Below are 21,706 nucleotides of genomic sequence, written 5' to 3' on the forward strand. Positions count from 1 at the left end.
CGGCGAGTTACAAAAACCTGCGTCCTGTGACCCACCGATGGAACCAGTCATGTTCAAAAGACACACAATTGATGGACAGAATGCAGAATAAATCACAACATTTATCCCCAGTCAAAAGATCTGGGTTAAATCCATCATTCTTTTGCTCACCATGCCACCCCAGTTTAGACCTGGCCATATGCAAATCTGTCTTGACCCTGTGCCTCACGGGGACAGTCCAGCCCAAACAGTCCGCCAGGTCCTCCCTGGAACGGAAACAAGCATTCTAGGACCGGTTTCGGGGTTTCACCCCTCATCAGCCAGGTTAGCTTGAATCCAGTAGCACAGTGAGCCCAGGACCCATGTCAGGGCATACCCGGAGCACAACGGCAAGAAAGCAAAAGAGACACAATTGATGGACGGAATGCAGAACAAATCAAAACATTCACCCCCAGTCAAGAGATCTAGGTTAAATCCATCATTCTTTTGCTCACCTTGCCACCCCAGTTTAGACCTGTCCATATGCAAATCAGTCGTTGCCCTGTGCCTCATGAGAATAGTCCAGCCCGAACTGCCAAGCCAGGTCCTCCCTGGACCGGAAGCAAGCAGCCTAGGACCAGATTCGGAGTTTCACCCCTCATCAGCCAGGATAGCTTGAATCCAGTGGCACAGTGAGCCCGGGACCCACATATTGGCATACTCGTCGCACATGGGCAAGAAAGCAAAAGACACACAATTGATGGACGGAATGCAGAATAAATCAAAACATTCATCCCGTCCAGAGATTTGGGTTAAATCGATCATTATTTTGCTCACCATGCCACCACAGTTTAGACCTGGCCATATGCAAATCAGTTCTGACCCTGTGCCTCATGGGAACAGTCCAGCAAGAACTGCCAAATCAAGGTCCTCCCTGGACCGGAAACAAGCATCCTAGGACCGGTTTCGGGGTTTCACCCCTCATTAGCCAGGATGACTGGGGGTGAATGTTCCCATTGTCCAGCATTCCGTCCATCAATTGTTTCTTGTGCATTTGTCGCTCTAAGTAGGGAGGGTATGTCCAGAAATGGGTCCTGTGCTCACTACAGCACTGGATTCAAGCCAGCTCGGCTTTCCTTGTTACTTATATTGTTGGGCTCTTTGAAGCACACTGACATAATACATGGACTCTTTCAGCATTGGATTGTTTGGCACATTAGGAAACCGGAGTCTCATTTCATAAGAAACCTACCACTCAATGGTATACCCCAATTTGGCAACCACTAAGCAAGCATATACACTTTTAGAAAGGACTTGGCAGCATCATTATTTACTGGAAGACAGCAAATCGTGCAGCTACATTACACCTAAATAAAGAGGAAATATGTCTTGCACGCACCCAGTTTTAAGGATCACAAATATCAAATACCAGCATTGACACCCAATATCCCTTTAAAAATGCACAATAATTTTGTAATCCTTTTAGCATTCAGAGCATAGTAACTCCTCTGGAACTCTGCAATAGACTCTCTTCATTCTTTTGAGAAAATACTTTAAAAATCCATCAGTTACTGCCTCTTAAAAGGGAGAGGGATCCTCCAGTGTATGACATCGCAAGGGGTAATGGCTCGCGTGCGTCCTGAACTTGCTGAGTCTGTTTCCTTTTGAATAAACATTAGCTCACTAACACCATAACATAAAGCTAAGCGAGTGTCAACTGTCAAAATAAGCAGAAAAAAAGGGAACACAAAGCTTATGAATAAGCAGGACCCACTGATCTGAGGAAAGGAAACACCAAATGTAGCCGTTCATGCTTGTGCAAGGCCAAACTAAGAAGCTTTGAGTGTGGTCAGGGCAAAGAGGAAGATTGACACAGTTTCTGACCTCTTCATTTTCCACCGAGTTTCCCCCTAAAGGTCATAAAGGAATGCACAGGCTGTTAGGTCAACTCAGACACCTGCCTTCGATGGGCAGAGAAGCCCTCTAAAGTGGCCCTAAACTTTCAATACTGCTGGTGGAACTAGCGAAAGCCCACAGAGCATGCCAATGCACAACATAACTTAAATGTTTCCATAGCAGAAGTGTCTTCCTCTCCAAACGGCCAGCAACCATCGAAGTGAATGGCCCTGAGGGAAGCTTGAATGTCTCCAGGCTTTCATTCAAAACAGTAGAATATTTTTGAAGTTACAAAAATCTGAGGAGAGGTGCTCCAGATCTGCTTTGAACATCACAGAAATAAATAACTAATGTTAGTATGCCGGGGTGACAGCTTTGTGCGCCACCATGTCATCATATCTGGGGCAGGGGCTGGAGTTGTGATGGAAGCCAATTGTACATGGAAGCGAATAGATACTATGGACATTTTCTCAGGATCCTGGGAACATTACAAAAGTGAAGAATTGGCAGTCTCCATATGACTCAATCCAATTTTAAACAAGCATTTGCAATGCAATAGGTTTCGCATTTATGCAGGTTTCAGCTATTGTCATTGCTTTATTTAGGTTTTAAAAACAAAAATAAAAGGCAGTGTCATTTACAATGTCAATAGCTCAAACTCGCGTAAATGCGAGACCTATTGCATTGCAAATGCTTGTTTAGGTGAAAGTGCCTGCCTTTCACCACAACAGAACCAAGCCTCGAGTGAGGTGCCTGGCACCTCCCCATCTGTGCCCCTCACATTAACTTTCTGAGGCTGGAGGGGAGGTGGTGGGGGGGGGGGGGCGTGGAAGCTGCCGAGGCGGAGCTTGTGCATTGTTGCTATTCAGGACAACAAGTGAACTTAATTCAGAAGCAGAGGGAGGCACAAGCACACACGTGGGGGGTTGCAAATTAAGTACATAAACAAGTTTGGATGCTCAAGTGAGCAGACCGCGCTGAAAATTAATTAAATAATGAAGTGCAGCCACTGAAGTGAAAGTGGACCGTGCTGTAAATTAATTAAATAAACAAGCACGGCTACTAAAGTGAAAGCGGATCGCGCTGCAAATAAAAAAAACACTAAACAAAATAGTGCTCACAGCCAAGATAAAGCAGACTGTGTAACATGAGGAGTAAAAGGTCCATTCCTTATGGCCGGCAACAAATGGAGACAAGGAGGGACTAATAAGCCTATTTACCTATCAGAAGCCAGCATTTAAGAAGGACAATGACACAAAGCCTATGACAAATATGGGTGGCGAGTGGGCAGGGCTGCTGGTGCATACCCTAATACAGCATGCCTCGCAGAGCGAGCAGTGCATGCGCGCTGCCGCTAAGCTCGACCTAAAATGGCATTAGGAAAGCCCTCTCACTCAATTTAATCTACTACATGGTTGCACATTTTATTAATGCATTCTTCAACTGTAATTATTCTGGCCTACTTCCATCTTGTTAGAACTAGCCTCTTTCCAGCACATAATGCTTTTTGACCCATACATTTAATTGAAAAAAAAATATGTGATTTGCTTTTTTTTGTATATTGATACCTTCAATTGTCTGAATTTGCATTCATAGAGCCATTAGTCTGGATGTGTGATAAGCAGATGTAGACAATTGCCTTTATCTGCTTTGACTTCCAACGCTTACCATAATTTAATATCTTGAGATTATGCATGTTATTATGCAGTGTGTTCTCAGGCAGATCTTTTGCTACATTGCAAAATGCTCCATATTCTAACTAATCATGATGATGTCTGTTAGTATATTTTACCATAAAGATTTAGAGATTGTCATAACCAGTGCCTAGTCATACTCCATTCTATCATTATCAATAACCGATAATTACCCTGCAGTAGATTTTTGCTGTTTATGAACTCAGTTAGCCTTTTTTGTCATTAATGAAGTTACTGATAGAAGAATAATCATCATATTCTCTCACTGGCTTTATAGAAATATAGATTTTGACTACTGGCTCTGGAGTAAAATAACTAGAGTGAAGCAACACCAAATCTCAGTTTCAAAAAGACAAACTAACCACAATGTAAAATCTTTGCCATGTCCACATACTTAATAGGATAGGAAGTAGGAAAACTATTTCATTTTCCCTCTGGGGGGGAAGATTGATTATGACAGGTGTATAGAGCATGGCAGGAAAAGTGAGCAACAGTTAGTACTATCTGTAAATTCCAGCAGATGAGATCTTACATATAAACTTTAATCATCTAGTCATTTAGCAACTGTAACACAGATTCAGACTTTTCTGGGGTTTTAAGTCAAAAAGACAATATGTTAAAAACTCAAACTTTGAGGAGGGATTTTCATGTAACGAGGAAATATGAACAATTTAGACGAGACGTTTGGTAAAAAATATTTTTTTTCTGAATAATTTACTGTGGCACATAAATTGGTGATTTCAAACTGCTTTAGTGATGAAACGAATGTGATTTACTAGAAAATGTGTCAGCTTGTAATCTCAGTAAGCAGAGCAATGTTCTAATATATTCATAAAAAGCCTTTTACTTTTCAACAAAACTCAGACTAGAAATTCATAATTATTAAACAGTCTCATTGTTCATATGATATTGATGTATGATAACCTACCTGTATAGAATACATTATAATTTTAAAACAAATCACAGGAAAATCATTTGATTCCCAAAGTTTGTGATGGTCCAGATGTCTGCAAAAGAAATTAGCACAACTTAAGAAAATAATACAAAGATATCAATTTTCAAGCAAAGAAAAAAAGAAAACATTATCTTAATTTTAAAGAATTTTGGAGTGCACAAGAAGAGTATATGTAAACAAGCAAGAACCAGACATAAGAGCTATACTTAAGTTTTTGGGTTATTCAGGTCTGTATTGCAACCAGGACATCCAATACAGAAAAACATTTTTCATTGTAAATGACTACAGCAATACGTATGTAATTATGCAAAATAAATTAGGATTGGTCTGTATGTTATTGCTTTATAATACATGGGATAGCCAAAATACAGTGTCTCAACAGGAATATGACATGAACAGACAAAGAAAAACGTGAATAAATCACATGACACAAGGAAAAAAGGAGAGACCAAGGTATAGTTCAAAAAAGTTAATTATTTGCATATAGAAGCACACTGACACAAATACATTGTAGTAACCATAACAACCAAAAGTGTACTGGCAAGGTGAGTGAATAAACGGCACAGTGACACAAGTGATTATGAGACAACCTGAGGCAGCGCAAAGTGAAGGGATAATCGGTGAAGGTCAATATACAATATTTACAATTAGGTACAAAAGTTTCATTATTTGCAAAGTGACCAATAACAAGCTGCAATTGGCGTTACTGGGTCGACGGCGTTTCAACCTCTATGATTGGAGGTCATCATCACGACGATGGTTACATGGATATCATCTGTGCTCTATAGATAGGGAGAGAGGTAAGGGGAGTAAAGAAGATTAAGAACCCATAAACCAAGAAATGGAGTCTAGTACTCTGAGCAAGGAAATGGAAAGAGGGTGAGCTGCCTGTTGAGTAGGCAGGCAGGGTCCACGTCTGGTATTCAATGGCCGAGGTTTGGAAAGGAAAGTGAATCTAAGGGAAAACGGGGAGAGGGGGAAAGGGATCAATTTACACACTAAAGGGACATCAGTCGCGAGATGGGGATAGGGTTAAGACACTGGTGTACTTACCAGTGTGACAAGTACAGCATCTGAAGTTGACAAAGGTGTAGAGACTCAAACTCTGTGTCTAAAATATAAGGGGGCACACATAAGCGACCCGTTGTGCCCAGAGCATAAACTATTTAGCGGCTGATTTCAAAGAAAGGAGGTAGGACTCATACCACATCCAAGATGTAAGAATCGGCAACAGGGGGCTCAGTTATCAATGTCCGCGATGCTTAAGAGCGCCGGGTAATTTCAGGCGTCAAGGCAAGGAAGGGACCGGAGGCCGTCTGTAAAACCTTGTATGTCCATGGACAAATGGGATAGAGCAGTATGCCAAAGCCGACGAGTAAAGCGCCTGTGGCGTTGGGTGTGAGTTTCCGGGAACCCCACCCACTCATTAAAGCACCCTCACAGCACGCAAATTCGCACAGTGCGGAAAGGGTTAAAGCTCCACTTTCAAAAACAAAAAGGATGTATGACTTTTCTCGAACAGTGGTAAACAGAAAGAAGATATTTACGGCAACTAGTTTATTTTTTCCACGCTTTAGATATTTATAAGATTCTAATATGCTTTTGCAGCAAATAGCCAACTGTGTTTTTTTGGTGTGTTTCCTATTGTTCTAAAGACTCTAATGATATTCTTCATGTTTACAAGCATCCTACCTCATTCATACAAAAAAGCACCACACCAAAGATTTAAATAGTTTGTGTGAAGACTTATGATGTGGCCATGTAGTATAAGAAGGAAGTACGGTACACCAGCCACACAATATAAGCATACTTCACGCCACTTCAGAGTTCCACAACCCTATAAAAGAACTCTGCCTTCAGCCTCGTCAATCTGTATAATCACGGAACTCCTCAAAGACTGGCAATATGCTTATAATGTATGGCCGGGTATACATTTTCCCACATATACAACTAAAGCCACTAATTGTTGGATGCTTTAACCCCTTGCCTGCTGCCGCAATTCTGCGCCTGTGCGGCAAAATCGCGAGTGGGCGGGTTTATGACGGCCCCCAGCCGTCATCAGCACACGAGCACCGTAGTGCATGACGGATGGGGGCCGTCATCAGCATGCAGGGGGTTAAAGAGGGGGTGAACAAATTTGTGATTGGGTGAACTGAATGTCTTCCAGAGGCAACTGAAAATACTATTCAGAAAAGGAAAGAGTAATCTAAAGACACGAAGAGAAAGTGAGGGGGATGAAAATATATCGTTTTTAAAAGGCGAAAAAATCTGACTCCGCAGGTAAGGTTTGCGAAAAACAATTCCTTACGATTGTTGTGTGAACTCCAATTTAGTGGGAGACGATTACACATTTGAAGCACAGTCACAAACAAATGTTATTCTTTCGTTAAGGCAACTAAGCGTTTGTAGTTTAAGCTTTAAAAGATGAGAAGACTTCTAGTATAGTGTATTTGATACATAGATGACATGGCAAAAAATATACCAGAAAAACAGGGTGATCCCACTGCTAACGGGTTTAAATAAATAGCAAAAACGGTTTTGCACATGGATTTTATTTTTTGTAGTGGTGTAGTCTGACAGATGAGAATCTGTATGACAATAAATAAAGGATATTAGAGTTGTGTATTAGTTCCTAGATTCTTTTCACTAAATTATTGTAATGACGGAACCTCACAATTCGAATTAATGCATCTGAAAATATATGACAATTATCAACAGAAACAGTAGCAAATCGTGTTCAAAACACAGTGCAAGTGGCATATGGACAAGTGATTCAGATAAGAAAGTAGTAATAAATACAATTAAAAAGCACACAATCATGATGGATAAATTACTTTGCTTTGGTAACACCTTATCTGGTAGAGACATGATCTAGCCGCAGATTCCTTACCTTTGAATTTCCCAGGCATCGGACTGCATCCAGAAGATTCATCTTTAAGCATAACCTCTGCGTGCCAGAAGGTGGCGTCAGTTGGCTCCGTATGACACCGTCGGTGCCGTAATGACGTCCGCATCCCCTATATAGGCACCATTTTGGCACGCTGACGTCAGTTACTTTTCACGACTTTCCACGCGAGAAGTGAGGAGCTATAAAGGGTACTGACATTGGTGCGTTTCAACAACTAGAGCCCTGAAAGGGATCAGCCCTGACCTTAGTAACCTGTATGCAGTGCTGGCAGGATGGGTGGGTCGGTACGGAATCTGCTGCTAGATCGTGTCTCTACCAGATAAGGTGTTAACACAGGTAAGTAACCTGTCCATCACAATTGTGTGCTTTTTAACTGTATTTATTACTTTCTTAACTGAATCACCTGTTCATATGATGTCATTGCCACTTACAGAGAGCAGGCCACTGAACAATAGACCTTTAGTCGGCCTTTATTCTGATTTCACTCGGGTAAAGAGAGTCAGGGAGGTGTGGGCCACAGGTGAAGCCCTGGCGCGAATCCTCCATCGCACAAGACCAAGGGCAATGTGCAGTGAGTTGGACACATGCACATGGCTGGGCCTAGGGAAGCCAACGCCCAACCCCTACTATATGCTGTATGCAGGATCTGGTGTGACACCAAGCCTTGCAGGCATTATTCACTGTATATGAACAAAATCTGGGCATGGTTGATTTTGACTGCTTATCGAGGGGTGGGTGCAGACCCTGGCCATAGGCTAAGCCCTGTGTCAAACTTATCCTACGTATGGCTGAAGATCATGTGCAGTGGACTTTGGATGCTTGTGAAGAGTTGGGTGCTGGGCCTCGTTGTGCCTAAGCAATGAACCCAACACTAGGTATGGACTGGATGCAAGGTCTGACCAGAATGAGATGTCATAAGTGAAGTCATCAATGATGTGATTTAACATGTCATGAGTGATGTAATATGTGCCGTCATAAGCAGTGCATAATGGAGGTTATAGTTAGTTCACTAAAGTTTAAGCGGCAAATGTTGGTGTTTCCAACAACTAATTCTAAAATCAATGTAACCGTTTTTTCAGTGAGCTTCTGTTTTTCTTTTCTTTAATATAAGTAAAGGTCTTAGCACCTAACTTAAGTATAACCTCACTTTAACCTTTGTATTTTTTTTACCAAATGTATATATTTATTGGTTTAACAAAATGTTATTATATTAAACTTATGAAGCAGTTAAGTGACTAAGAAGATGGGTAGGCAAATTAAGCAGTGCCTCACTTTGGCTAGAATAAAAAAATAAAAGTGTTCTAGTTGTTCATTAGAACTCTGTGGTGAGCTGCAGTTGATTAGTAGGGAGTTGTGAGAGCTTGGGTTGTTGGTTGACTGGGTTGTGAGCCCTGGTCAAGCAGCAACCACAATCTTTGCCAGGGTGAGGCACAAGCCAACCTTAAATGAACTTGTGCTCAACCTTCCGGTAGCTTGCCACAAAACATTCAGGCTTAACATAGAGGCAATGTATAAACTATTTGTGCAACACTTTAAACAGAAATACAGTGAAAACACCACACAGAAGGGATCCTACACCAAGTTAGAAAAATATAACTTTCTTTAACAAATAAAACAAGACTAGAACAAGAGATATGCAATTTGAAATATTTCAGTAAAAATAGTACCAAAAACCACAAAGTGCCAACTGTGTATCTCTAGTCGTGCCGGAGCAGGACACCATCACAAGTTCAGGCCTACCGCGATGGACCACGGGTCGGCTACAGGGACCCAGTTAGGCCTGCTGAACAAATCCTAGTTTGCAGAGGATCCGCGTTGAAGATGCGTCGCACATCCGAAGCGATGCGTCAGAACCGAGATGCAGTGAAGCTGCAAAGCAAGGGTCTGCGTTTTCAACGAGGATCCAGTCAATGGGGCTTGTGTTGCGAAGTCCAGCCTCAATGATGAGTCACGCAGTCAAGGAGATGCATTGGTCCTGAAGTGCTGCAAGGCTGCGATGCAGAGTCCAGAGTTGTCGTCGAGGCTGCTGTCGACAAAGGATGCGAGGGCCTGTGCCAGGGATGTGTCTCACACTGGCGGTTCTGAAGGCGTTGTGGGCTGCGGCAGTGATGGGTGTGTTTACGATGGGTCCAATCCATGGCAGCAGTGGAGCAGCATCAGTTCTGCTCGGGGTTGTGCCATGCAGCAGAAGAGATGCATCAGTTCCGCTGGATCCACAAAGACTGGCAGAGCACCTTAATCCCAATTCCAAGGTTCCAGGTATGGGTTGGCACTACTTGGCAGGGTAGATTCACAGATGGCAGAGGCCAGGTACAAGGTTGTTGGAAACCTGCTATGTCCCTGAGCCTTCAGATCTGGAGGCCAGCTAACTAGCCCTTGGAGAAACTCTGGGTTCAAGAGATGCAAGTCCAGTCCTTCAAGAGGGCAGCAGGTTAGCACAGTGGGGCAGCAGTTCGTTCAGAGAAGTGCATCATAGTGGTAGTCCTTACAGCAGCACAGCAGTCCCGCTTCCTGGCAGAGTATTTACAGGTCCAAAAATTTACTGAAGTGGTGGTGTCTAAGGTCAAGTATTTATATCCAGTTATGCCTTACAATTGGGGTGGAACTTCTAGAGGTATGCCTTTGAAGTGCACAGGTGCCCTGCCTTCCTGGCCCTGGCTCCAGACTACCTACATGGGGGGTAGGCAGCTCTTTGTATACTACATGGTGTGGATAGATCCTTTGTGTGGAAAAAGGACAAAGCCTGTTCAAGTGCAAGTGGGGCTGGGTCCAGCTCCTCCCTCACATCCTGCCAGTGATGGCTCATGCAGTCACACCTAAGCTCTCACATTTTGTGTGGCTGTCTAGGAGGAACACACAAAGCCCAACTGTCATCCTCACCGAATCTTGTGTCAGAGACAGGATGTAGGCACCAAATGGCTAAGGCAAGAAAATGCCAACTTTCTTAAAATTGCAATTTCCGAATTTCAATTTAAAACCAGAATTCAACCATTAGTTAGGATTTTAAATAGTGATTCTAGAGACACCTAAAAAGAACTGGTTACCTTTTCCCATTTGGAAATTACACTTTTACAATGTAATAAGATAATTCCGCTATAATCTTATGGTGGATGTAGATATATCCTACTAGTGGTCGCCAGTAGGTAGTTATAGATAGGACCTACTTTCCATAGGAAAAATATTTATTGACTTGCATATTTCTTTGGTGCCAGTTGATGAACCTTGAAGAAATTTTCCCCCAAAAAGTGCGCTGATGATTCTAGTAGTGCATAGAAAGGTTTGGGGCAATTCGTCATCCTAGGCCTGAGAAAAAAGGGGTGGGGTAAAAAAAAGTGTGTTTCCTATGTTAATTCCCATAGGGATTTTTGACACAACTACAGCCTGAAAAGCTGGATGGAATTACACGAAATTTGGCAGAAAGCTAGCTCTTGGTCCAGAAGGGCGCATTTTATTACTTGGTTTAAATCCATTTAGTAGCTTTAAAGTTATTAAAAGAAAAACATATTTGCATATATAGAGACGCGACCCCCTCCGCGAATCCTCTCTATCTCATGGAGAGCTCTGTTTGGCTGCCAACACTTCAGCAGGAAGTGTTGTGAGCCATTTTGAGACTCGCCTACAGCTGAGTCTCAACAAAAATAAAAAATAAAATTAAGAAAAGTGGGCAGGGTAGGAATACACTGACCCCCTAGCTTTGGTGTTGGGGTCCCCCGGGGACCCTGCCAGGGCAAATAAGCATTTTGTTTTAAAAAGCAAATTTAAAAAGCAAGCGCAGTCTCCCGCGCTGGTTTACAGTATAGACCCTAGGTGGGCCAGAACCTGGAGGCATGTTGGCATAGGAAGAAAGAAAGAGAAAAAAAAAGGGAAGGAGGGGAGTGAATAGGGCTGCCCTTTTGAGGCTCTTTTTAGCCCCGGGGACCGACAGGTCCAGCGGGGCTTTATTAAAAGAAGGGAGGGGGGTGCGCGGACACCGCTCCATTGTAATCATTGAGGGGGTAAGGTGCATGGCAAAGTTAGCCTTTATTGCTATTAACCGCATGCGTGCGGGCGGAATTCCGCTCGTACGCTGAGATTTTTAAAAGCGCACTTTACGTGACGAACTGGGCTCGTCATCAGCGTGCGAGGAGGCTACCTCATGTTGAGCCCAGCTCGTCATCAGCGTGGAAGGGGTTAATAAAGCACATCTAGAACATACTTATTACATGTAAATGATGTACACCAAAAACAAAATTGACACTTTGCCTATCTGAATTTAATGTGAGAAAATAAATAAGGTGCGACTTTTAAATGACAAACACACTGGCTGTTCAAGATAGAATCTCATGTTTTTATTTTTAAAGAAGTGTTTTACAGTTCTCCTGAAAGGCAAGACCATTGGCTTTCCTGGAATATCAAGGTGCAAAGTTTTTAGAGGTTTGGCTCATCCACAAATGTGCATGTGTATTGTTCTTTTCAATTACACCAAGCTTGTTTTATACTTTGCGCATACATACACCATGCACAACATATTAAAATAAATCTGTTTAGAGACCAGTAGCTGGTCTAACGTGTCGGGTCCTGATGTAATGCTGTCAAACTTTTAATTATTTATGGTTGCGCAAGTAGCCTCACTCTACGCTTCTTAAGGGCTGGCAGTCTGGCAATTGGGGAGCTCAGCCAATAGTGCATCTGCACAACCTAGCTTAGCACTGGTTAAAAGCCCTCCAATTGTTTGATCAGCCCTGCCAATCGAAAAGAGTAATTGCGTATGCTGAAGTAGACTAAAAAGTCATACTGCTGTCAAACCCCCTTTGGAAAAAAGGAAAAAAGGCAGGTGTCTCTTACTCTTCTCTGTAAAGATCTTGATCTAGATTTCGAGTCAGATAGATCTGTCAGAGATACTCTTATCTGCTGGGTTATTTCTAGTAGAGCAGACCCTCACCCTGATCCCTGAAATGAGCAGACACACTGAAATCGGGGTTCATAATGATAAGTTATTTATTATGTGCTATTATCAGAACTGTAATTGTTTCAGCATCCATCATGTAAAACAAATGTATTAGAAACTCCCAAAGCATTTTAAATACCATTCCCTACTGTCCAAAGTAACGAGTCGAAATCCTATCTGTATAATTGTCAGCCTCCCAATTATTGTTTTGGGTGAATTGTTAGCATAATTTGTATCTATATCATGCTAAGCATAATCCCCACATACCTCAAAGAAGCTTTGTGGTCCGACTTCAGCTCTCCAGCACGTTCTCCAGACACCCAGTCTTCGTGCCTGCCCCTGCCTCATTCTTAGGTCTCATGATACCTTCTTCCCTAATGATTTTCTATGAACAGAGGAAGGGGGAACTGTGGGTGTAGCTTCTTGCATCTACATTGCTGTGTGAATTCCTAAGTTAGAGACATTGCCGAAAAGCAAGCAAATTTATCAAAATGCTCTTCCTTTCAATTTAGCTTTTGTGCTCGACTGGACAACCTTGCAATGTTGGTTAGCACACATAGCTTCCTAAACCGCCAAATGTAAGATTTTCTCTTTTCTGCATTATCATTTTTGTTAGTGCGACTAATGTCCACCTGTTAAATAATGACTATCATGCACACACTGTTGGATATTACCACAGTTCCAGATATTAGTTTCCTAGGCCTTAAACCTTCCAGATACACACTCTAAAGTATTAGTACAGCCATGTTTACCAAACAAGTAAACCTCAATTGTATGCAACATGCATAGGTTGTCACTAAAAGCAAAGCCTCTTACTACAGCACTACTGTGCTGACATGGGCCTCAAAAGCTTGGAACCTACTTCCACCTCAAAATTAGAGCACTCTACAACAACTTCATCAGCCACCCCCAAGCTGCCACAGCCGGCCCCCCGCCTTCCCAAGAACCAGCCAGCCCATCATCTCCAACTGGACACCTAGCACAACGGAGGACACCACCACGACCATGAAAGGCATCCACTTGGGGGCACTCACTGACCCATGACCCCGCACATCTACCACAGAGCCACAAACACCATCTCACCTGCACTGCAATGGACCATCAACACCACCTTCACAACAGGCACCTTCCCGGCAACTGGAAATGCACAGAAGTCAGGCCCTTTTTTCAAGAAGACCATGGCTGACCCCACCGACCTCAAGAACTACCGGCCCATCTCGCTCCTCCCCTTCGCAGCCAAAGTAGCAGAGAAAGAAGTCAACAGGGAACTGACACGATTCATCGAACAAAACGTGGTCTTCGACCCGTCCCAATCCTGATTCCAACGCAACCACAGCACCGAGACCGTCTTACTCGCCGCCACATACGACATCTGCACCCTCCAGGACCAAGGCCACTCCACAGCCCTCATCCTCCTCGACCTGTCTGCAGCCTTCAACACCGTCTCTCACCGCACACTAGTCGCCAGACTACACCAATCCGGCATACTAGGAACTGCCCTGGACTGGACCCGATCATTCCTCACTGGAAGAAGCCAAAGGATCAGACTACCCCCCTTCCTCTGTCCCCACGGGAGTCCCTGAGCCCGACCCACTTCAACATCTACATGGCCCACCTCGCAGCCATCGTCCAACAACACGACCTCAACATAGTATTATATGCTGACGACACCCAGCTCATCCTCTCCCTCACCAGAGACCCCACCACCGCAAAACTCAACTTCCAGAAGGGAATGCCAAAAGTTGCAGTATGGATGACCAACAGCTGCCTAAAACTCAACGCCGAGAAGACAGAAATCCTCACCTTCAGCATGGGACAACACCTTGTGGCCCACCACCATCGGAAGCCGACCTACCCCCACAAACCACAGCAAAAACCTAGGCATTGTACTCGACTCATCACTCGCCATGAACCGACAAGTCAACACAGTCACCTCCAGCTGCTTTAACACCCTCTGCATCCTCCGAAAGACCTTCAAATGGATCCCCTCAGAGTCAAGGAAGATAGTCACCCCCTCACTCATCACCAGCAGACAGGACTACGGAAACGCACTCTACGACGGCATCAACAAGTTCCTACTCCGCAAACTCCAGACAATACAGAACACTGCGGCCAGACTCGTCCTCAGCATCCCCTGGCACAAACATCAGCCAACACCTGAGGAGACTCCACTGGCAACCAGTGGAGAAAATAGTCACCTTCAAAATCCTCACTCACACCTACAAATGCCTACACAATAACAGACCCAAATACCTTAACAACAGAATGAACGTCCACGTACCCAAAAGAAACATCCGATCTGCCAACCTCACACTGGCTGAAACCCCACACATTCACAGAGCCAGAGCAGGCAGAAGATCATTCTCTCACATTCAGCCAAGAGCTGGAACGAGCTACCATCAAACATCAGGCACCCCCTACCTGAACACCTTCAGGAAGACTCAAGACCTGGATATTCGGCTGAATGGAGCTGCGTATCCCTCCCCCCCAGCACCTTGAGACCCTCACGGGTGAGTATCGCGCTTACAATTGAATGATCGATTGTCAGTGAGCATGGAGGTTATCAAAAGGCTGAGGCTGGTGCTTAGATTGACTGTAGTTTTAATGATGCGTTAAGAGATGTTGAGAATGTCTCAAAGATCTAGAGAATGAGGTTTTATTTTTGTGTGGTGGTATAATCTTGAGAAATGTTGAATTCTCCAATACGGACAAGGTTGGCATGATTATATGCTAGAGTAGGCCAGTTAACTCAACAATCAAGATACTGCTGTTTCCAGAAGATCTGCAAGTGAGGATAAAATTGATGGTTTGTAGATCATAGATAGAGAAGTAGGTGTTTGGGGCTCTTGGATGATGCAAAGCAACAAAGACTTCTGTTTTTACTGGGAGACCTCCATCCACCTGAGCAGCGAATCAAAAGGCTATATTCTGTAGCCTGTGGGGACAAGAAGTCACACGCTAACTTGAAGTGGGTTGAAGTCATGCCTAGGTAAAGAAGTGTATTCAAAGTGTTGTGTAGTGATGATGCCAAGAATGTTGGTGCGGAGTAGCTTAAGTTTAAATATTTTGGGTGCTTGGGTTTGTGTTTGGCGAAAACTGAAAAGGTTTTGAAGTTAGGGTAACATGGCTCTGTGATTGAAGAGTTCGGGGTGTGTCACTGAGGTCTGAATAGTTTTGAGTCTGGTGTATGATGGGGTTAGATCTGTAACAAGAAACAGGAGTTCTGGCTCTAGCTTTTTTCAGCAACTACCAGGAGGAAACAAGATGCTGTTTCTGGGCCCTAAATGTTCTCCGCCGTTGGAATAGGTTACATTTGTCGTGTAATAAAGGGCAAGGCAGCCATGTTTTTCTCTTAATCATTAGTGTTCTTATTTCTTATTTGTACAGCGGTTTCTTTACGTATAGAGAAAAAAGATTCACGATTCTGAGGCTAGGTATATAATACAAAGGTATTTTAGTGTTTCCAAAGTGAACATTTAATGCTAAAAACACAAACCAGGACGAGGGACGCAGCTGTCGTTACTGCGGCAGGTGCAGCGGAACCAGAGTCCCCCTGCACCCCTCTTATTGTCTTCTACTATCTAAAACAAATACAGGGAAAGGGTATGCACCTTACTAGCAAGTCGCCCTTTTTACGCCCTGTGTGGGACTTACAGAACTATAAACAACTCCCCATTAGTAAAAAAAACAAATCTGTGGACAGCAGTAACTTCTTATTTTAATAACGAGCGAAAAGGGTAATAGTTCTTGAGTCAGATGGAAAAGATCCGACAACGAGTTATTTCAGAATCAATGAAAGTCAGGCCTATAACCAAAAAAGCTTTTAGTTGGTCTGAATGGCGCATTTTATTTCCTCTTTAAATACATGTATGTAATTGGTTTTATTGGTAGCTTTGGGCTTACTCCCTTAGCTCCCATGTTTTAAATTAAGTTTGTGTTGAAGACATGAGACGTTTTTACAGGGCAGATTGCTTTGCTATGGGTGGAAAGTCCAATGGGGGCAGACTATTGACACCCGATGTTGTGATGCACACCTGGTGGACCAAACAATCACCAGAGACAAACGGTAGGAGTACAGTTGGAACCAAGGTGCTGTGGTTGTTTCAGCATAGTGGAGGCCTGAGATAATTGTATTCTTCCATTACCACTCTGGCGATGGTTCCAGCATCACCAGGCAGGCACCCTCACAGTCACTTTGGAACTCAGCTGGCTGAAAGCAGGAGATACTCGCACTACTGCACCAATAATGGAGGCATCGACCTCTATTAATGCCTTTTATGCCTCTGCAAAACATTCACACTAATTTATTTTAGATGAATGTGGCCCGACATACTGGTAACAACCTCTCGAAGCGAATGAGGTAGTAGTCCGCTGCTATGTGCTGCTCATTAGCATAACCCTGCCGCAGCTGTCAGTTTCCAGATTGTGAAAAGAAAGGGTTCCTGTTCCGGAAACAGAGCGCCGAGTTGAGCGATAAACTCGGGATGCGGGGTTTTCAAGCTTTATGATTATCTTGCTGGCTCCCAGGAAATGTGCCCCCCAGCACCCTGCATCTTAGCTGTAGATCGCTTCCAAGGCATGGCGGCGGCTGCGAACAATCCCTCAGCAGATTCTGTGAAGAATGGAGACTGACGAGAAAAACCCGAGAAGCCGAGATTATTTAAATTAATCAGCCCAAACCCCCCCATGCGCAAGGGGCTCTGCAGCAGAGGCCGACGGCGTTAGAAAGATGAAGCCGTCAATTACAGGGCACAGCCCGCAGGAACCGATGTGGCCAGCGTTAAATGTCAGTCTTTTTCTGCTGCCAATAAACATAAGAGTGAAAAGGTCAAGTGGCGTGGGTTTTGTTAATACCTGAAGTAAGGGATGTTCTGCAAAGATTTAACGCAGCCTGCCCTTGTGGGCAGCGTTTAGAGTTTATGCATGCCAACGACGTGGCGGGTCCTCTCCGTCTTCTACCCTCAATGCGCTTTAGCGTTCTTTGCAAGGTGGTGGCTCGAGCATGGCTGGAGCTGGGCTGTAGAGGGCGCTACATAGAGCTGCGACAGGATACTCCAATATCACATTTTTAGTGCAGAGGACTCTTGGTAATGTTTAACAAGCATTGGCATAGCCAATAGCTCTCGCTTTTGGGACCTTATAAGTATTTAGTTATGCAGCACAATATCCTTGGTGCTACAACAGCAACTGTTGCATGGCTAAATACTTATAAGGTCCCAAAGGCGAGACCTCTTGGCTATGCCAATGCTTGTTACTTTTGCTATGTTCTCTTTATTAAAGGTTATGAGGGATGTAGTGAGCCTTCTGGCCCGGGCTATAAATAAATAAAATAAATAAAAGGGTCGACAGTCGCTCGTGGTTGTCGTCACTCCCTAACCATAATTACTCTGTCGGACCTTAATTGTCCTTAGCCAAACTAGGCCCCCTCGCCCTAATAAGTCCCCTCCACAGCGGGAAACGGCGTAGGCAGAGCGCATTGCGCGTGATTCCAGGAAGTCCTTGTGAGGCGATGAAGTACGGGCTGCTGCGCAGTGTGCGGAGCACACTGCCCGTGAGGAGAGCTGGAAATGGGAGCAGGCAGCGTCATGGAGCCATGCTCGCTGCCTGTACAGGCGCGGTGCGTCCATTGGGGCGTAGGGGCGAAGCCCCACTAAGCCCCATGGACCCACCACGTCGTCACTAGAAGCCAAACACAATTATTTTAAAAAATCGCGCTATCTGCCGGCCGGGAAACCGGGAGACACCCGACCTTCCCGGAGTGCGTGGGGGGGGGGGGGGGGGGGAGGATCGGGCTGCTGCAGCTGCGCAAGTGTATTTTTGGGCACAAACATGCCCGCGCATGCGCAGATCGTTTTCTTGTGAATTCCCCTTAGAGAGAGGACCAGGGGGCGGGCCGCAGCCCCCGGGGTTACACAGGGCTGTAATGGAGTACAGACGCTGTTTAGGTGTTTGTATACTCTTTATTTCGGAGCGCCGGGGCTGGCTTACCTAGCGGTCGGCGCCAGGGGAACAGTATGGCCGCCTTCCACTTCCTCTGTCGTCACTACCTGTTCCGCCTTGGAACAACTAGAGCGCTGCCACATCTCCCCCCTTTAATCACAATAAACAAATTTACAAAAGTCTTACTTCCAGTCCATCTCATAGTCCTTGAATCTCTCCGGTACCTTAATTCTCCGTCCAGCTCGAGTTTCTCTTCTCTCACTCGTTCTCTCTCCTCCTGTGGTCTCTTGTTCCTTTCTCTCTCTCGCACCTTCCGCTCTGCCGTCCTTCGCCATCTTCTCACTCTCTTCTTCGCCTCTGCTCCTTCCTTCCGTGCTCTCTCTACTCGCTCTTCCTTCACCTGCCGTTTGTCCTTCCGTTCCGTTCACGTACTCTCCTTGCCTTTCTCCACCTACACTTTCTCCATCCTCTATGACATCCTCTGTTCCTTCTTCCGCCTCCTCTTCCCACTTCAGTATCTTGCTGCATTTGGCCATTCTGTCCATGGACCAAATCTTACCATCGCTCAGGAGAGCTGATCTGGCGTATGGCTCCACCACCTTGAGAGGAGGTGAGAACTTGCTCTCTCCTTTCTTCTTCATGATGGCAAGCTTCACCCTCACCCAATCACCTTTGTCAAGTTCTGTACTTTGAGTGTTCCGTCTTCTGTTGTAGTGTGCCGTGTAGACCTCTTGGGCTCTCTCCAAATTTTTCCTGACCACCGCCGGTGACCACTTACTCTGGACAATCAGCTTCCTCCATGCAGCATTGTCTTTGGTGAAGGCCTCCCTGCCTCTTAAGATCTTGAAGGGGCTGTAGCCTGTGCTACCCGGTGTGATTCGGTATGCCCATATCATCTTCTCCAACTCCATTTCCCAATCCTTACCATCCTCAATGGCGGCCTGAATGGTGCCCATAATCACTCGATTAAAGCGTTCCACCTGGCCATTTCCCGCCGGGTGGTAGATCGGGGTGTGTTTCACTTCAATTCCGTTTCTGTTTGTGAAGGCAATCCACTTTTCTGACGTGAACTGGGGTCCATTGTCGCAGGTGATGGTCCTCGGGATGCCTTCGCTGACAAATGTGGTGCGCAAAAATTTTATCACTGCCTCGGTATCCACTCGTTCCAAGACTTGTAGCTCGGGCCACTTGGAATACCTATCAATGGCAACCACCACGTATTTTTGAGTGCCCTCCTTGTTCAGGACCGGTCCCATTATGTCCACTGACAACATCTCCCACGGGCCCTCTGGATTTGGAAATCTTCCCAGCGGTGGCCTCAGCATGCTCTGGGCTTTGTCCGATTTCGCGCAAGACTCGCAAGAGCGCACGTGTCTTTCTACCTGCGCGTCGATGGCTGGCCACCAGTATGCCTGTCTGGCTAAGGCCTTCGTTTTTGTGATGCCCTGGTGCCCTTCATGCAGTAAGTACATCAACCGTTCCAATATGTTCCTGGGCGGTACCACTTTGTCCCCACGGAGTAAGAACATTGGGTTTTCGGCCAAAGACAGTTCCTCTCGGACTTCCCAGTATCTCTTCAGCTCCTCCTTTAAGTGCCTCTTCTCTGGCCAGCCATGAACGACATATCCTTTTACGGCCTCCAGGTCTGTGTCTTCCCTGTAGGCTTCTTCCCAGTCCTGGGCACTTATTACCTCCTCAGTGTCCTGGATGGTGGCTACCACGTATCCTTCCCACTCTTGCCTTTCTTCATTCTTTGCCTCTTCCATGGCAGCTGCCCTGCTTAGGAAGTCGGCCACTTTGTTCTGTGGCCCTGGAATGTGCTCGACTTCATAGACAAAGTCCAATAGCCGTAGGGTCATCTTGGCAATCCTGGGTGTGGCATGGTCATGTCCGCTTGATGTCAGGACGCGAACTAAAGGCTTGTGATCGGTTTTCACGAGAAACTTGGCACCCCACAAGTATTGCCTGAATTTTTCTACTGCCCAGACTACCGCCAGCATCTCTTGCTCCACCACGCTGAACTTCTCCTCATTGGGCGACAACGAGCGGGAGGCGAAGCGGACGGTCGACATCTCTCCTGACTCCTCTCTCTGCATCAGGACCGCTCCTAGGCCTCGGTCACTGGCGTCCGTGGTGAGAATAGACTCAGCTCTGGGGTCAAATCCCTTGAGGGGAATGGCTGTACCCATTTCTCGCTTGAGTGCGTCGAATTCTTCTTGCTCCTCTTTTCCCCACTGAAACCCGTTCTTTTCCTTGAGCAGTTGTCGTATGTAGTGTGTTTTTGTTGCGAAATGAGGGATGAATTTGCTGTAATACTCGGCCATCCCTAGGAATGACCGAACATCTTCCTTCCGTTCTGGAGTGGGCGCTTCCATGATGGCTCTCATGTTTGTTTTCTTCGGAGTTATGCCTTGTCCACTCACCTCATGGCCGAGGTATGTGACCGACTGCACTCCCAAATTGCATTTCGTCCACTCGGCAGTCAATCCACTGTCTTGCAGTTTCTGTAGCACCTTGTGAAGTTTCACGTTGTGATCCTGCCTCGACTTCCCCATTACCAGAATGTCATCCTGGAAGAAGAGAACATCCTTAAGGTCTTTCAGGAGTTTATGCATGATTTTCTGGAACACGGCCGCGGCGGAAGCTAAGCCGAAGGGCATCCTCACGAACTCATAGCACCCGAAGGGAGTGATAAACGACGTGAGGTGGGTGCACGACGGATGAAGCTTAACCTGATGATAGGCCGACGAGAGGTCCACTGTGGAAAACCATGTGACGTCCTTTGTTTTTGCCAGCATTTCACTGATGCGCGGCAAGGGGAATTTGTCTATGACAATGTTTTTGTTTAACTCCCTTAAGTCCACGCAGAGACGTACCTTGCCGTTGGGCTTTTGGGCTACAACCAGGGGAGACAGCCACTCCGCGCTTTCTATCGCCCTGATGACTCCCTCCTTTTCCAACCTGTCCAGCTCTATTTGTACTGCCTCTCTGCTGCGGAACGGAATGTTCCTCACTCTGTGCACTACTGGAACTGCCCCTTCCTTCAGTTTGATGAGGTGCGTGTACTTGCCCAACTCGCCAATCTGCCCGTTGAATACTTTGAGATATGTTTTCCTCCACAGCTGCACGTCTTCCCTGACCGCCATGTCCATGAGTAGGATTTTCTCTATGCCACCCGGGTTGAGCTGGATCCCCAAAGCTCCTTGGTCCTTCCAACTCAGAACGGACGGGCCTCTCTCCGCTACATACAGCTTGCACTGCGCATGGCGACCTCTAAATTCAAACAAGAGCGGGCAGTATCCCAACATGGGGATCTTTTGTCCAGTGTACGTTACTGGTCTCACATCCATGGGTAGGAGTGTTTCTTTGATCTTCGCCGCAAAGTTGTCTTCCCATACCTGCCTCTGAACAATTGAGATGGGTGCTCC

The 21,706-nt window shown here is 45.4% G+C and overlaps 1 protein-coding gene across 1 annotated transcript in view; it reads right to left on the minus strand.

Annotated features, from left to right (window-relative positions):
* Positions 1 to 21,706, minus strand: part of EFR3A (EFR3 homolog A) — a 1,274,477-nt gene that overhangs the window by 466,989 nt on the left and 785,782 nt on the right. Inside the window, exon 9 of the mRNA XM_078686747.1 lies at positions 4,477 to 4,555. Coding sequence (XP_078542873.1) covers positions 4,477 to 4,555 — 79 coding nt within the window. The remainder of the gene's footprint in view (positions 1 to 4,476; positions 4,556 to 21,706) is intronic.

Source organism: Lissotriton helveticus, chromosome 4_1 (genome assembly GCF_964261635.1).
Source record: "Lissotriton helveticus chromosome 4_1, aLisHel1.1, whole genome shotgun sequence".
NCBI lineage: Eukaryota > Metazoa > Chordata > Amphibia > Caudata > Salamandridae > Lissotriton > Lissotriton helveticus.